Source organism: Cyprinus carpio, chromosome B24 (assembly GCF_018340385.1).
Source record: "Cyprinus carpio isolate SPL01 chromosome B24, ASM1834038v1, whole genome shotgun sequence".
In the NCBI taxonomy this organism is placed as follows: domain Eukaryota; kingdom Metazoa; phylum Chordata; class Actinopteri; order Cypriniformes; family Cyprinidae; genus Cyprinus; species Cyprinus carpio.
Genome location: NC_056620.1, coordinates 22,854,186 through 22,871,795, shown reverse-complemented (window position 1 = coordinate 22,871,795; position 17,610 = coordinate 22,854,186). Strand labels below are relative to the sequence as shown.

Sequence of the window (17,610 nt, the reverse complement as noted above, 5' to 3'; positions counted from 1 at the left end):
AGAGGCTCCAGCAGGTTTAATAGCGTGATGTACCGGAGCAGGGCTGGACGTTGCAGTCTCGTGTCTGTATGTGCGGCCCGGGACAGGCGAAGCCTTCGTACAGCGGCGGAGGAGATCTACAGAAGCGCTCTCTCGTCTGAACACCAGAGTCACACTCAGATGAACACACAGACCAGCTCGACCAGGACGACCAGCCGCCGTGCACTAGTGCCACACCAGAGACAAACTATCAGAGAAACTGCAGTGCTTGACAACAATTTGAGCAATTAAAAGTATAGAGAATATATATATATATTTTTAATGGACAAAAATAGTGATTTTATTTGAAGATTAATTACATTTTGTATTTGTTTCCACTGTAATAAAGAATACAATTATTTTCTTTTTATAAGATTTTTATTTGATAATAATGTAGATTTTTTTTTTATTATTATATTTTATTAATTTAATCATTTTATTTTTATATTTATTTTATTTTTTATAATTTCTTAATGTGAATTAGCTTTTATCGTTATGTTTTTTGTACTACACAATTTTTATTTTAGTTATATATATTTTTATTTTTAATTTATGAGTTTTAGTTTTTTAATTATTACTTATTTAGGTCTAATTTATTTTTATTTTAGCTTTAGTTTTAGTTCAGTTTTCATTTGAATTTAAGTTACATTTTTAGCTTTATTTGTATGTGCTTTAGTCATTTTTATTCGTTTTTTATACTACTATTTACATTTAATTTATTTTAATTTCAGTTTAAGTTTAGCTTTCATTTTAATTTTAGTAATGTTTTTAGCAATTTTGCTGTGTGCTTTTGTCATTTTTGTTAGTTATTTAATTTTTTTTATTTTGGTTTCATTTAATTTTAAGGTCTAGTTTTAGTTCAATTTTAGTTTTGTTAATTTATTTTCGTTTTTAATTTTAGTGCTTCAATGAAAATTGGAAATGTTGCTTTGAAAGCTAACTGTTAATTAATTATTATTATTATTATTATTATTATTATTATTATATTATATTATTAATAATATTATATATATTATTAATATCTATATTTTATTTTATTGTTTATTTTATGTTTACTTAAGTTAACATATAAAATTTGTAAAATTTCCCTTTACTCTGAAATTAAAAAATGAACAAGTCAACAATTTTTTTAATCAATTTAGTATTTATTTATTGTTTAAATTTGAAAGAAAAAAATGTGATATGGTGAAACGTCAACTTATTACAATCTGTATGAATTTTACTGTACATTTCTGCAATATGAACATCAACTTGACATAATCACCACTGATAAGCTACTACTAAAAATAATGTAGAAACGTTAATATAGAAACTTACATTTTCTGTAAAGCTGCTTTGCAGTGATTTGTATTGTGAAAAGCGCTATACAGTATTGAATTGTATGCATGTTTGCAACTAAGAGCAAATGAGCGAGAAAAAGAAATGTAATTTCCAATGCTATAATGAAGTGTGTTTTGAGATGTACCGGGGCAGTGGATGGTGTTGCACGGCTCGTGTTCTTCTGCGTCTCCTTCACAGGACGCTCCGGTGAGTGTGTGATTACAGCTTCTGAAGCGCCGCCTCAGTCCCACAGCGTCCACATGCTGAAAACACGTCTTACTGCACTCGGACCACGGCGTCCACTCGCTCCACGACACTCCCTCAGGACCTGCACACCTCACAGTCATCATCTGCACTAACACTAGGAGTATATACTACTGCTGTGTTTGGATTTTACCCTCTGAGCAGGACGTGTAGCACCGCCGGGCTTCAGTAGAGTCTCCTTCACACGGCTCCACATTCACCGCTCCCAATGGACTCAGAGGAGATCTGTTATATAATCATTCAAAATATCAATTAAAATGTATTTTTTCATGTAATAAAACATGTTTTCCTGCTGGCTTTTACATGCATAAAACACACAACTTTAATAAATGGTTCATAAACCAGTCAGTCCACCTGTAACGGTGCTGTACTCCTGTCCCACAGCTGCTGTCACATGACGTCCATGAAGACCAGGCCGACCAATCACAGCGAGCGACACAGCTGGATTCATCACAGGTGACACGACCTTCTTTACACACACTGTGTGATTGGAAAAAACATCACGACATGCATTTACAGCATTAAACACTGCCAGATCATCAGAAGAACCGCTCATGCATCAAATGAATCTACTGACCATGTGCTGCAGCTGCCGTTACTGACTTCCTGTCCAGGCTGGATGACCGAACCCTCCCACAAACACTCACATTTACTGGCATTGACACAACGGCCCTCTTGCAGGAAGAGCCCAGGAGGACAACGACATCCTAACCAACAAAAGTTATATAATCATAATAAATATAATAGAAATATATAAATCATATATTATAATTTATCTTTTGGCTTTTCTCTTTGTAATAAAAAGTTATATATTATTTTTATTTTTAATAGAAATTTTTATATTAAATTTTATTATTTTTAGAATTTATTATTATTATTATTTAGATTTTTTATTTTGTAATAATTATTTTTATTATTTTTAAAATAAAAATTATTATTACATTTAATTATATATTTTTATTGAAATAATACATTTAATGTAATAAATTATAATAATTATTAATAATAATCCTTTCCTTTTCAAATTACTATATTTCTATATTCTATAATTAATACTATTTACTAAATTATAATAATTATTAATAATAATCCTTTCCTTTTTATTAAAATAAAACAATAAAAAAAGCTTAAAAAAAAAAAATATAATGTTTATTTATAAATATTTATTCTATTTATCGGTATAATCTGTACTAGGTCTGAATACAATACTAGAGAAACATACTTTAAAATCTAAAAAAACAAAAAAAAAAAAAAAATTAATTATTGTAATAAATTAAAATTATTTTAATCTATTAACAGCCTTAAAATGGGGCTGAGGTTGTACCCTTAGTGCAGTTTAAGGTGCAGTTCCTCTCTGAATGGAGCGTGTGAGGGGGTAAGGGTATAGATTGTTTCCAGCCAAACAATCCGACTCCTCCACCAGGATCATTCCTCCGGTGCAGCCTGCAGCAAACAATCTCATTCAGCAAATGCATACAATAAACTACAAATAACAGTCTGCAAAAACTGTCCAAATTTCAGAACAAGGACTGTTGCACTATAGCAAAATATAACTTCATGCAACAATCATGCAAGCTTTTTAAACCACCGTGCAGCATGTGAATATGAGAAGTGTAGCGGCGCTCACCGCTCTGTGTGTCTGTGTTCGGCTTCGGGCCGCAGGTCTGCGTGTTACACGTCTGTGTTTGCTCTCCTCACAGTCTCTCCCACCGTTTTTGGGCGGAGGGTTCGAGCAGGTCCTGTTCCTCACCATCAGTCCTCCACCACACGGGACGTCACAACCGGACCACTGCGTCCACTCCGACCACTGACCGTCCACTGAGGATTCATCAGAGAAAACAACGAGCCTTGAATCCATGCGTTACAGTGATATTACTGCGGTAAAGGGAGGTTTTTAGAGATATCAGCACATTCAGCTCAGTTTGGACCCAGAAGAGGTACTTAAAAAAAAAATCCAATTTGATGAGATGAAAACAAACTAGGTTAAGACGGTCAAAATACACATCTTTTATTTTTTTTTTTAAGAAATAATAATTAAAATAATAATTAACTTTAATACTGACATCCAATCTAGTAAAATATTTTTAAAATATTTAAAAAGTAATTTCCTTTTCAAATGGGACTATAATTAACATGTATATGTTTATTAATATGACTAGAAACTTTTATATATTGCTATTAACACGGGACAAATAACGGCTCGATGTTTTCCAGCCAACAATCCGACTCTACCTCCACCAGATTTCGACTCCTCCACCAGGATCATTCCTCCGGTGCAGCCTGCAGCAAACAAACTCATTCAGCAAGAGCATACAATAAACTACAAATAACAGTCTGCAAAAACTGTCCAAATTTCAGAACAAGGACTGTTGCACTATAGCAAAATATAACTTCATGCAACAATCATGCAAGCTTTTTAAACCACCGTGCAGCATGTGAATATGAGAAGTGTAGCGGCGCTCACCGCTCTGTGTGTCTGTGTTCGGGCCGCAGGTCTGCGTGTTACACGTCTGTGTTTGTCTGCTCATCCCCTCACAGTCTCTCCCACCGTTTTTGGGCGGAGGGTTCGAGCAGGTCCTGTTCCTCACCATCAGTCCTCCACCACACGGGACGTCACAACCGGACCACTGTGTCCACTCTGACCACTGACCGTCCACTGAGAATTCATCAGAGAAAACAACGAGCCTTGAATCCATGCGTTACAGTGATATTACTGCGGTAAAGGGAGGTTTTTAGAGATATCAGCACATTCAGCTCAGTTTGGACCCAGAAGAGGTACTTAAAAAAAAAATCCAATTTGATGAGATGAAAACAAACTAGGTTAAGACGGTCAAAATACACATCTTTTATTTTTTTTTAAAGAAATAATAATTACAATAATAATTAACTTTAATACTGAAATAATCTATTAAATATTTTTAAAATATTTAAAATTATTTCCTTTTCAAATGACTATAATTTAACATGTATATTATTATTAATATTACTAGAACTTTTATATATTGCTATTAAATAGCTGGAAAAGGTATAAAGTATATAACATATGATAATAATACATTATTATTATATACAGTATGTAGCCTCTTTTCCATATTTCCCACACACTTTTAGTGAAACACATGAATACACAAACACACAAAACACATAACGAATAAACTATTTTTAAAAATGAGAAAAAATAAAGTCCACATTTCACTTTGCATATTGATGATCCAGCTGCAGCATAAAATAAAAATCATCTTTTTCATCTGAAATCTATGGCTTTTGCAAGTCAAATGAATATATTTTGTTTGAAAAAATTCCATGGTAACATTTATGTTGTTTTGTAAAAGATTGTGCACATATGTTTATTAAATTATGACTGTTTTTCAGTTACAAGTTCAAAGGAGTTTAATTAAATTAAATAAATTTCAGTAATTAATTGTAAATATGGCAATTCTCAGATTATTTGTTTTTATAAATTTCATATAATGATATATTTAAATCCAAATTTCTCTTGCATATATGCAATATTTTTTTCTTGCATTGCTATAGTTAATGTATGACTTCATGTATGAAGTCTTTTAATTCTGACTGTTCTGTAATATTATGTTGAATGCAAAAACAGTATGCAGGTTTTGAATGCATTATGAATGTTAATACAGAAACATGTTTGTACCAGGACAGGCCTGCAGGAAACACGCGCGGCTGTCGAACTGAGCGCCGCCGCAGGATCCGCCCGACCGGGCGTCTCTCAGGATGCTCCTCTGACGGAAAAGTGACCCCAGACCACACGACACACTGCACTGACTCCAGGACGTCCAGGGAGACAGAACACAGTCGACTGCAGGACACAAACAGACCTCTCAATCCCACAATGCACCTGACCTGAGACCAGCTCACAGATAAACTTCTGAGATGTGTGTTTCTGGACTCACAGCAGTCGCTCTCGTCCGAGCCGTCGGCACAGTCTCTGCGCAGGTCACATCTCTTATCCAAACTCACACACTCACCGCTCCAGCAGCTGAACTGCTTGGAGGAGCAGAGTTTGGGCACCAGGGGGCGCTGAGAGGGTGTGACAGACCCTGAGGACAGACATTAGTGTTATCCATGCTTAAATAATATTATAAATGTTCAATAAGTGGTTTTAATATGTGTTAGGAGAGTCAACACTATTAAAAATTACACATGTATTCATTCAGTAGATGCATTTTCAGCTTGGCCTTTACTAGCTGATTAAAAAATAATAAAATTAAATATAAAATAAAAGTGCATTACAAAAAGTGTTGCAAATGTGTAAAATGTGAACAAAAAAAATTCAAATGTAACACTAAATAATCAATTAAAGCAAATATTTTTTTAAATTCTGAAAACTTTTAAAAATAAGTTTAAGGTTAGTCTGTAGTCATAACAAATCAAAACATTTTTAACAAAGTACTGATTCACCTGATAATCGTAACAGTGTTGAAAAATTATTTTCAGTAACTGAAATATAAATATGAATAAAAGACTTAAACTTTAAAACTCTACATGACATTTAGAAATGTTGTCTTGGCAAAGAACTGAAATAAGTTTATGCTGAAGTACTAAATTTGAAAATAAAAATACATAAAAAATATTTTAAATGATGAACTATTAAAATAACCCCAAAATTAATAAAAATTACAAAAGCACATAACAAGATTAGAATGAAAACTGAAAATATAAAAATAAAGGCTAATTCAAAATATTAAGAAATATTATTACAGTACATAAATAAGTCTAAAATAATGTGTCACATTTATATAGTAAGTGAAATGCTGTTGTTTGTTGTTGATGCTTGACTTTGTATGTAGAAATCAGGATGTTTTATTTCTGCATATTTGGTATAAAAGCATCTAATGTTGTTACCTTAATTGACATCCTCACTGTTTTCGTGCAAGATAAATAATATTTTTTGCATGCAGAAATAAATTATATCCCAGTTCTGACAGTTCATTATTTAAAAAGATAAAGCTCTTAAATAACTTCAAGATAATTAGCTAGTACTTTTCAGAAGGGCAACTTGACTGTAATCGAACATCTGTTATGATTAGCAGTTTCTACGCAGCTTCCTCAACACTGATGGCATGTAATTAGCAAAATAAATGTTTTGTTTTTACCACAGTGATCTTCATCAGATCCGTCGGGACAGTCCTCACGGCCGTCACACACAAGAGCAGCTTCCACACAACCGAACGTCCTGCAGGCGAACTGTCCTTCCACGCACACTACTCTGGGTAAACCATCATCAGTGGGTGTAGATGTATCCCAGAATCCTTTAGAAAATGGATAACAGTATTTTGAAAGCTTTACTATTGTTATACACCAGCACCTGCTGTGTCAAACACACAAACACACACCTGTCGTGTTGAAGTAGGGCGTAGGCGTCAGAACATGAACGCCCGGTTCTCCCGTCGGACCGACAGCAGGTGGCGCTGTTGTGATGAGGGCCGGTGGAGCCACTCCTGGGCTGCCGTCCTGTGGGCTCTTGGTGTGAAGTCCTGGACGTCCAGAGGTGTAGTTATAGTGACCAGGACGTCCCGTTGGGCCGGTGGGGGTCTGTAATCCTGGTACACCAGGTGGCGCTGTGGTCACTTCACTACTAGGGGTGACCAACTCATCTGAACAGAACAATTTTTTTTTCTTCTTAGGTTGATATAATAGATAATATTACATATGTTACACATTGCATTATATAATGCTTAAAGAAAATGCTACAAGAGGCAATTTTATAGGACCATTAACACTGTTTAAAATTTATTAATTACTTTTTTTTTCAACTGCTTACATTTTCGAAACTTTGCCTCTTTTTTTCAAAACTTTACACACAAATAAAAGAATTGCAGACATGAATTAGTGTATGGTTTTGCAGATTTGGTGTGTAGTTCTGGTGTTTGGAGTAATGATTGTGTGTATAAGCAGCTGAAAAAACTAATACATTTATATTTCATGCATAGATCATGAATTAGTTAATCATTAATTAACATTTGCTGTTTTTATTTAAAATATATAAAAATAATTATTTTATTTAAAAATATAATTAAAAATTGCATTGCAGGATTTTTTTTATTGCATAATAATGCTAAAAAATGTATTATGGCAAAGTTATTATCGGTAACTAAAACTAACACCATAAACACCAATGTTTGTTACACAATAAATGTTCTATAACTGAAATAAAATTCGTACAAATTAAAACTATTTTATTTTCACCTAGTTGCCATGGCAACATTTCTCATTTTCATTTAGTTTAACTTGAAGTGCCAAAATAAATAAAATTAAAATTGGAGCAAAAAATTATAATTGAGAGAGAGAGTGAGTGTGAGAAAGAGAGTGAGGTATGGATATTTAAAAAATAGTAAAAACGACAAAAACATAACAAAATAACTAAAATTGTAACTAATATTAAAATTAAAATAAAATAAAAAAAAATCATAAAACCTATAAAAGTATACCAGTAATACTAAAATAACATTGCATTATGGAAATGTTTGGAATTTTAATGTGTTTAATTGTCATGATAATGTCAATGTAACAATGTAAAAAAAAAAAAGTAATTGTCATTAAAATATGATACATAATGTTTTTATGTCAAATCAATTTTTTTTTATTTTTATTTGTCATGAATTATGACCTGGTCACTTGATTCACTCAGGTCTCTGAGAAGCAATGAAAACTAAAAAAGAAACAGCAGCAGGCAGCAGCTGTACCTCCTCTACAGCCCAGCACCTCCACACGGAGATAGAAAGTGTGGCGAAACTCTACAGGAATGATCCGGAGAAACCGAGCTCGGACCAGTCTGTCCAACCAGCGTGTGACGGGCGTCCGGCTGACCATCCTCACCTCAAATATCTGACACGGACACAATAATATACTTCATTTACACATCCATTTCATTCCTAAATCAGCTAACTTTCATTTTAACCAGCACAGCTCAGTCCTAATGGCAAATACACAGGTTTGATAACCTTCGGAGGAGAGCCTCTGTCTCCAGTCTCAGTGAAGTTGATGAAGTGGTTCTCCACCAAAGCGAAGGCCAGTCTGTATTTGCTCAGGTATCCCCACATGCGTTCACTGCCCTGCGTCACCACACCCGAAATCCAGGTGGGCTCCAGGAAATCCACCTGGAAATACGGATGAGGGTCTCCAGGTAACGGACTCCATCCTGGCTCCATCACCATCCTGAGAAGCACCGAAACAAACAAGTGTCATCAAAGGCATCATGTTACAGGTTGTAGTTGATCTTGTTTATTCTATTTGCAAGATGAGATGATGGTCATATTTTCTTCATCTGTGCATTCATACATGTTTATGACCTTAATTCATCATAAAATGCTCACACATTGGGTACGACGTTGAGCCGGCCTGCGTCTGCAGGATTATTCTCTCTGTATGAGGACGAGGTCAGCTGACCATAATGGACACGCCCATCCTCCAATCCCAGAGCAGAAGAACAGACACCTGATGCGTGACAGACAGGTGAGGGTCAGGTAAGGTTATTACAGTTAACTAATACCATAAAAAATACTTTGTTACTTGAAAAAATGTTAACTGGCTATATATAATATATATATATATATATATATATATATATATATATATATATACTTTCAGCATCTAGTGGTCAAGGCAAGAGTTCTCATTTAGTTCTTATTTAGTTTAACTTGATGTACAAAAATAACTAAAAATAAAATATAAATGAATAAAAATGAATAAACTTTTTTTAGTGCTAACACACAAGAACATTTTTAAAAGTTTAACTAAAATTAAACTAAAAAAAGATAGAAAAAAATCTAATTTAGAATATGAACAAAAACTATAATAATATATCATATGAGTTCCTACCTTTCTGACCAGGTCCTCCTTCCTAGGAAATGCAAAGAAAAAAAATTGTTAAACAATTTAAAATTTATTTCCAAGATTAATTACAATTACTATGTTTCTGATATAAAACTAATAAACATTAATAACAAAACACATTTCAATAAAACACAACTATAACCAATCTTCTATATACCAGTCACAATAGTACTACTTAAGCTCTAGCAACTCCATTTGTGCCATATTATATAAAAGAAAGTGAGGCATATTTAATAAATGTAATATCAAATATTTTTGTTTAGCTTTATACATTTTAATATTAATATTATTTTTTAAGTGATATGGCTTGTTTTATGTCATTGTCAGATTTGTTTTAACTGTGATTCTAGTTAACAGGTTAATGGGTTAAGTCTCACAGTGGTGGTCAGGGCACTCGGAGTGGTCACAGGCTTCTTGCTGGGTGTCCTGAGAGGGGCGGCGGTGGGGGTGACGTGGGTAATATTTGTGTGTGTGCAGTCTCTCTCATCAGCTCCATCAGGACAGTGAGGAACTCCATCACAGCGGCGCTGTGCCTCAATGCAGCCTCCTGGAGGAGGACAGGAGAACTGACCCGATGCACAGACCGCCGGCCTTCTGGTAGGAGCAGGACGAGTTCCTGAACATAAAAGAAGTATTTCATTTATAACAAAATATAGTGTTCAGCAAGAAAAAAAGCACAGAAAAGCAGAAGCCTATTTTTAGGATGAATAAGTGTTTTGCAATGTGACATTATTTATATATTTTTTCCCTTCAAGTTCCAATTAGTTTTTGTAATTCTCATTATTTTTAATGGCGATTTTCATTTCAAATAAATGCATTAGTGACATGCAGTATTTGTTTACTTATTTAAATCTGTAAAATCTGATGCAATTTTGTATTTTTTTTTGGTTGTGGGGTTCAATGTATTATAATAAGTAATGATATATTTTCAAGGTTTATAAAACACTAAATAAAGGCCTTTTTTATCCCCTTTTTGTCCAGCAGATTGGGTCTGGGTCTATGCCCACTACTGTTATTTTATTATATCATTAATATATTTTTAATACGTTTTTTTTTTTTTTTTCAATGAAAGTTTTAGTAATTTTGTTGTATTTTGTAATTTTTTAATGTTTTTTGTCAAAAATAGTCTTTTTTATTTTCCATTTCATTTTTAGTAATTTATTGCGCCAACTAAAGTAAATAAAAATGGCAACTAAAAGAAATGAAGCTATTAATTTATTCAAATTATCATAGATTTTTAATGTACTGTGTATTAATTTATATACAGGGACGTAGCGGCGGGATGGGAGTTGACCACTCATGCTCTGATGGGAATGAGAGTCAGAGAATTTTAGATGGAGTTTAGGGCTGTTCACTTGCTGTTCTGACACCTAAAATGTAATGGAGAGGGAAACTAAAGATACCATCAGCACAGCCCATGATTTCGACTCTCAGATAGATTCCATTCTGAAAATCATGAGGCAGAATTCGTACGAAGCGAGCCGACACCATCCGGTCCAGACGGGCCAAAGCTACGCCACGGTCATCACGGTTTCCCTGAAACACCTGGAAGAAAAATTCAGAAAAGCCAAATATAAATACTTACTTCTTAAAGGTGCCGTATTTAATATGGACAACTAGTGGTTGAAATGGGTACTGCAGTACAAATTCAAAATACTTTAATACAAAATTACACAAAATATTTTTCCATCTTTGAGATGGCAGCCGCAGCACACAGAAAAAAGTCAATGTTTCTGTTTTGCTGCATGTAGTGTTTAAGTGGGACACGAATTGACAGGTTGATGTTGGGTGATTGTGTGTCACCTTAGCTTTGGGTCTGGCGTCTGTGATCAGCTCTTTATATGTGAACCACTGACGTCCGTCGCTGCTGAACTGCAGATAGAAGCTGGAAACAAACGTGTCAAACACGCCGCCACCCTGCGTCAACACGCCTGCAACACCACAAACAAACAACACATTACATTTATTTAGCTTTATTATGAAAAGCAAAGCGGCACTGTTATGGTCTTGCATTACCCATATTTCGGCACCAGAAAAACACAGACAAAGCAACCAGTGATAACCACCTAGCAACTGCCAAGCAACACCCTAGCAACCACCTAGAGAACTCTACAAAATGCCTAGCAACCACACAGCAATACCCTAGTAACTACCCATAAAACTCTATTAAGTGCCTAGCAATTCCCTAGCAACCATCCAGAATTCCCTAGAAACTGCCAAGCACCCACACAGCAACGCCCTAGCAACCACCCTGATAATCCTAGCAAACCGACTGACATTTCCCTTGTAATCAGCCAGCACAACCTAGAAACCACACGGCAAAGCCCCAGCAACCACCCAAAACATCCTAGAACCTGTTTAGTAACCACATAGCAACACCCTAGCAAAACCCTAGCAACTCCCAAGTAACTGCCTAGCAACCTCCTAGCAATAACATAGCAAAACCCTAGCAACCACCCTGAGCACCCTAGCATCCGCCTAGTAACCACATAGAAACACCCAAGCAACCACCTAGTAGTCACATAGAAACACTCAAGAAACCCCCCTGAACCCCCTAGCAACTACCTAGTAACCACATTGCAACGCACTAGCAATCACCCAAAACACCCAAGCAACTCCCTAGTAACTGACTAGCAACTTCCTAGTCGTTTTGGATAAAAGCGTCTGCTAAATGAATAAATGTAAATGTAGTAACCACATAGCAAAACCCTAGAAACCACCCTGAACACCCTAGAACCTGTTTAGTAACCACATAGCAACACCCTAGCAACTCCCAAGTAACTCTCTAGTAACTGCCTAGCAACCTCCTAGCATTGACATAGCAAAACCCTAGCAACCACCTAGTAATCACATAGAAACACTCAAGAAACCCCCCTGAACACCCTAGCAACCACCTAGTAACCACATTGCAACACCCTAGCAATCACCCAAAACACCCAAGCAACTCCCTAGAAACTGACTTGCAACCTCCTAGTAACCACATAGCAAAACCTTAGAAACCACCCTGAACACCCTAGCAACCACATAGTAACACCCCAGCAACACCCTAGCAACTTCCTAGCAACTTCCTTGTAACCACATAGCAAAACCCTAGCAACCACCCTGAACACTATATAAACCTCCTAATAACCACATAGCAACACCCTAGCAACTTCCTAGCAACTTCCTTGTAACCACATAGCAAAACCCTAGCAATCACCCTGAACACCGTATAAACCTCCTAATAACCACATAGCAACACCCTGGCAACCACCCTAAACACCCTACTGTAGCAACCTCCAAATAACCACCTAGCAACACCCTAGCAACCACCCTGGACACCCTACTGTAGCAACCTCCTAATAACCACATAGCAACACCCTGGCAACCACCCTAAACACCCTACTGTAGCAACCTCCAAATAACCACCTAGCAACACCCTAGCAACCACCCTGGACACCCTAGCAACCGCCTAGTGACCACATAGCAACACCCTAGAAACCACCCTGAACACTCTAGCAGAAGCCTAGCGCTGACTGTTGCCACAGCAAGCACCATATTGCAGACTATAACTTGTAAATGCATTGGACATTTAAATACTGTATACAACACTGTTATGTCACTAAAGTACAGTAAAATTAAAATCGATGTGAACTATATCATTTTCAAACATTCTAACGGAACTCAGCTTCAGTGAAGAGCAGACTCTTTGACTGTATGTTCTTAAATGAGCTGTTGTTTGTGACCTGTGATGTTGTAGTGTCTGAGCAAGTCTATCTGGAGGTACGGCCCGCGTGACGAGTGTCTGTGCTCCTCAGGGGTCCCGGCCGGGAGCTCTCTGTACTCCTCCGGCTCCGGGCTCCAGCCCTGCAGGTCACTGTGGGGGTCCCGAGTGTGCAGACGTCCCGCTGACGGAGGGTGACCGGGCTGATGGGACGAGGCGCTGAAGCTGCTGGCGGGTAGCGAGAGAACGCCCAGAGCGGACCAACACTCATCTATTAAACAACACACAGAATACAGTATGTGAAAACAGAGAGTTAGAAATGACTCAGCCGCATCAAAGACTAAACCAATAAATAAACACTAAATAAATAAATATAATAAAACATAATTTTATTATACAATATACATGAATAATACTTCGCATAATTAGAACTGCATTTTTTCTTGACCGTGGCCATTAGAAATGACACAGTTCTGCTCAAAAGTTTACTGGTTTACCCTTCCAGAATCTCTGTAAATGTTAATTATTTTAACAAAATGAGAGGAATCATAAACATTGCATTTTTTTATTTAATGCCATCCCCTAACAGATCTTTACATGCATATACTGTAGTTCACACGGCAAATTAATAGCTGAATTTATATAAAAAAAAATCTGTTCAAAAGTTTATCTTTGATTCTTAATACCTGAATGATCCACAACTATTTTTATGTTTTGTGATGGTTGTTCATGAGTCTATAGAAGCCTGTTTCTGCCACTGAATAACAAATTAAAAACATAATTGCGACGACTTCAATCACAATTCTGACTTTTTTCTTAGAATTGTGTGATATAAACTTGCAATTTTGACTTTTTTCTTAAGCTATAAAGTCGGAATTGTGAAAAAGTCAGTCTTGTTTTTCCCCAGACCTGGACTTTATATCTCACAATTCTGAAAAAGAAGTCAGAACTGTCAGAAAAAAAAAAGAAAAAAGAATTGATTTCCTCTTTTTGTGTAATTTAGATGGAAAATGTTTGCCTTTTTATTGTATGAGTCACTTATCAAAAGTTGCTAAAACTTGGTGCTTGGTTGCTAGGGTAGTCTGAAAAGTTGCCAAAATGTAGCAACAAAATTGCAACGTTGGCAACACTTGGATGTATGTTTGAATGAAACGGACCTGCAGGTGGCAGAGGGTATGTCGGGACGGTGGTAGGGGGGCTCTGTTGTTGTGTGGGGTGTGAGTGTTTTTTTGGGGGTATTTTTTGTGTTGTTGTTGTTATTGTTGTGGTTTTATGTGAAAACAAAACAAAAGAGTTTTGTGTATGAACAACAGCGCATTCTGACTGCATGATCACACCACAAGTATAGAATAATAACTTCGACAAATATGTTAAACCTTTTTCTTCACAATAGCAACACTTGTCTCCTTCCCCTGGAATCAGAATATGACCCTAAAAACAGAGAAAAAAAAATGTCACCCATTTAAACCTGAACATGCAATATCGGTGACAGGTCATAATGAGGTCCCATTAGTTAATGTTAGTTATAGCATTAACAAAGCTCAAGCTATTTGTTATAGTCTTTATTAATCTTTGTAAGTTAATAAAAATACAAATATTATTTCTCTTTAGCTCAGGTCCATTAAATAATATTAAAAAGACACAACTTTTGGTTTTAGTGATGTATTAGAAATATTGATGTATTAGAAAATGTTGAAATTGCCTTTAACTAAGATTAATTAATTTTTAGAAGTATTTTTCACTGTTAATTAAAGAATTAACTTAGGTTAACAAATGGAACCTTATTTAAAAACTGCTACCACAATAACTAGCAATTTAATGCAAAAACTAAGAAACTGTCTTTTGATTTCTGTGTTTTGTGGTGTAACTGAACAAAATTATTCACATTCATTTATATATATATATATATATATATATATATATATATATATATATATATATATATATATATATATAAACCAGCCTGTTTTAGGCTGAAAAACTTCATTAATTATGAAACAAATATAATTTCAGGAATGTGGCAATAATTTAACAATCAAGAAATTAATATTTAAATAATAATTCAATTTAAATAACATTTTCATGTTCATAGTTCACTTAATGTTCAAATGATATGCATGTAAACAAATAAATTGTTTATTTTTTTAGTAAGTGTTTTATTTAGAGTGATATTGTTTTAAATGCATTAATTCATTTATTTAATTTTACATTTCTACAACTGAACTAATTATTAGCTTTTCATCAACTCACAAACTTCCTGCAGATTCAGGAGAGTTTTGTTATTTTCATCTGACAGGGTCACACACACACACACACACACACACCTGTGGGCATCCAGTGGCAGTGTAAGGACAGTACGGGATGCACTGCACCATGAGATTGGGCAAACACTGACACATCTGACACTGACCGCCTTTCCAGCGCTCTCCCACCACATGAGTGTGTCCACGATATTCACACTCCCTGCACGGCTCCGTCTGACAGCTGAGAACAAACACACGCCATGAAAAATATCATCAACATCCGCTAAAGCAATGCATGGTCATGGGTTCAATTTCCAGGGAAGGCTTGTATTAATTAAATGTGTAATGCATTGATGCAATGTATGTAGTTTTTGGACACAAGCATCTGCTGGATGCATTAATGTGACTAATCGAAACATCTGCTGAAGCAAAAGGGCAGATGTGTGTTTTACATTTCCCAGATCTTCAGGATGCTTTGCAACATATTAATACTAACCGTCGTGCTTTCCGGTAAATTCCTCGGCACTGTCGGCCGTTGCCGTGTTTTAAGGGGTTATTCGGGCTGCGGAAAGACCACTGGATGCTCTGAACTCCACACGGACCCAAACACTCGCCCCACTGAGACCAGGACGACCAGCCACAGTGAACTGATGAAAACACACATGCACAGTGATTCACAACCTTGCAGGACACACTTAAACAAGGAACACAGAAGGAAAATCATAACATTTAAGCAATAGCAAGTAGCAAATCATGGCTTTGCTGGTTTGTGATGTATACTAAAATGTACTAGCTATTTTAAAAAAAAGGCTTCAATCTGCCTTATCCTAATTTCATCAATGAAATAAATGAAAACTGCATTTGTTCAATAAGGGTTTTCTAAAAGTGGGTTCACAAGAAATCTGTAAGGGGTTTGTGAGTTCATGAAAAGCTAATAATTCATTAAATTGTAAAAAAAAAAAAAAAAAAAAAAAAAAAAAACACATCAGAGAACCGTGAACATGCAAAAGTTTTGTTAAATTATTTCAATATTCATTTCTTGATCATAAATAAAATAAAGAATATTTTAATGACTTAATATGGCTTAATAAACATTTAGCATATTTTACAGTAAAAGATTCATTTTTAAAACAACTTAAAATAAATTAAAATCAGCATAAATAATAATTTTTTTTTTTTTATCAATTTAAATTAAAATCACCATTAATTAAAAACAATTTAACAAGTATTATCATAATGTATACATAGGAATTACAATTTAAAAAAAATTGATTTTTTGCAAGGGGCATATGGGTTGATGGAAAAAATATAATAATAAAAAATATAAAAAAAATTAATAATAAAAAATTAAAATAATTTACTTTAATATAAAATACACTGAAATAAAACAGTTTCAACCAATCAAATAAAACACAAAAAATGATGAAGTATTTTATTTGTGTACCTGCATATCATGTGACCATTAACTGACATCAGAGAACCATGAACATGTGAATGTTTTAATGTGTGTGATTGCGTGTGTGTGTGTTCTTGTTTATCCTACATTGCAGGGACCAAAGGATAGTAAAACTTTAGTAAAAAAAATGATTGAAAATAATAAATGATGTATGTCTGAAAGTGTAACAAGGCAAACAGGTTTTCTGTAAAGGGTGGGTTTAGGAGATATCATTTGCTCAGTATTAAAAAACAGACATCTATGGAAACTCCCCACAATTCACAGAAACCTAACATGGTGTGTGAGTGTGTGTGTGTTTACCTGAGCACTCTGGGTTGGTGTGACAGCGCTGGGCTCGTCCTCGCTCACACACACAGACGTCACAGCCCACTTTAACCTGCTGACCGGGCCAGTATCGAACCCCGGACACCTCACACACACACTCCTCCGGCCGAACACACTGCTGCTCGTGATTCATGACCGTCCCATCAGGACACCAGCAGCCTGATGGGAAAAACAGAACCAATGAGGAAACAGACAACCACGAATATACAGTACAGTAAAACAATCTTTTGTATTTATATTACCACAGTATTGTCATTTATGAATGGCCCCCAGTGTTAACTAAAGCGTAGTTAACGGCTCACCTGTGAAACACCTGGAGTTGTGGTCACATGTTGTTGCCCCGGATACGTGAGCGCAGGTCAAAGGGCACGGCGCACAGCTATGTCTGACGAGGCCCGCAGGACAGGAGACGTTAGCGCAGC

At 35.5% G+C, this 17,610-nt stretch overlaps 1 protein-coding gene across 1 annotated transcript in view; it reads right to left on the bottom strand.

Moving 5' to 3' along the window:
* Positions 1–17,610, bottom strand: part of sspop — an 85,470-nt gene that overhangs the window by 39,988 nt on the left and 27,872 nt on the right. Inside the window, 26 exon segments of the mRNA XM_042752233.1 lie at positions 34–204; positions 1,484–1,666; positions 1,736–1,827; positions 1,957–2,082; positions 2,180–2,309; positions 2,927–2,968; positions 2,971–3,045; positions 4,067–4,258; positions 5,261–5,425; positions 5,520–5,666; positions 6,723–6,878; positions 6,963–7,223; positions 8,313–8,454; positions 8,571–8,784; positions 8,943–9,063; positions 9,448–9,469; positions 9,840–10,078; positions 10,866–11,007; positions 11,266–11,393; positions 13,188–13,436; positions 14,323–14,432; positions 14,981–14,992; positions 15,470–15,649; positions 15,905–16,055; positions 17,165–17,347; positions 17,491–17,610. The exon segment at positions 17,491–17,610 is cut by the window's right edge and continues 18 nt beyond it. Of these exon segments, the coding sequence (XP_042608167.1) occupies positions 34–204; positions 1,484–1,666; positions 1,736–1,827; positions 1,957–2,082; positions 2,180–2,309; positions 2,927–2,968; positions 2,971–3,045; positions 4,067–4,258; positions 5,261–5,425; positions 5,520–5,666; positions 6,723–6,878; positions 6,963–7,223; positions 8,313–8,454; positions 8,571–8,784; positions 8,943–9,063; positions 9,448–9,469; positions 9,840–10,078; positions 10,866–11,007; positions 11,266–11,393; positions 13,188–13,436; positions 14,323–14,432; positions 14,981–14,992; positions 15,470–15,649; positions 15,905–16,055; positions 17,165–17,347; positions 17,491–17,610 (3,753 nt within the window).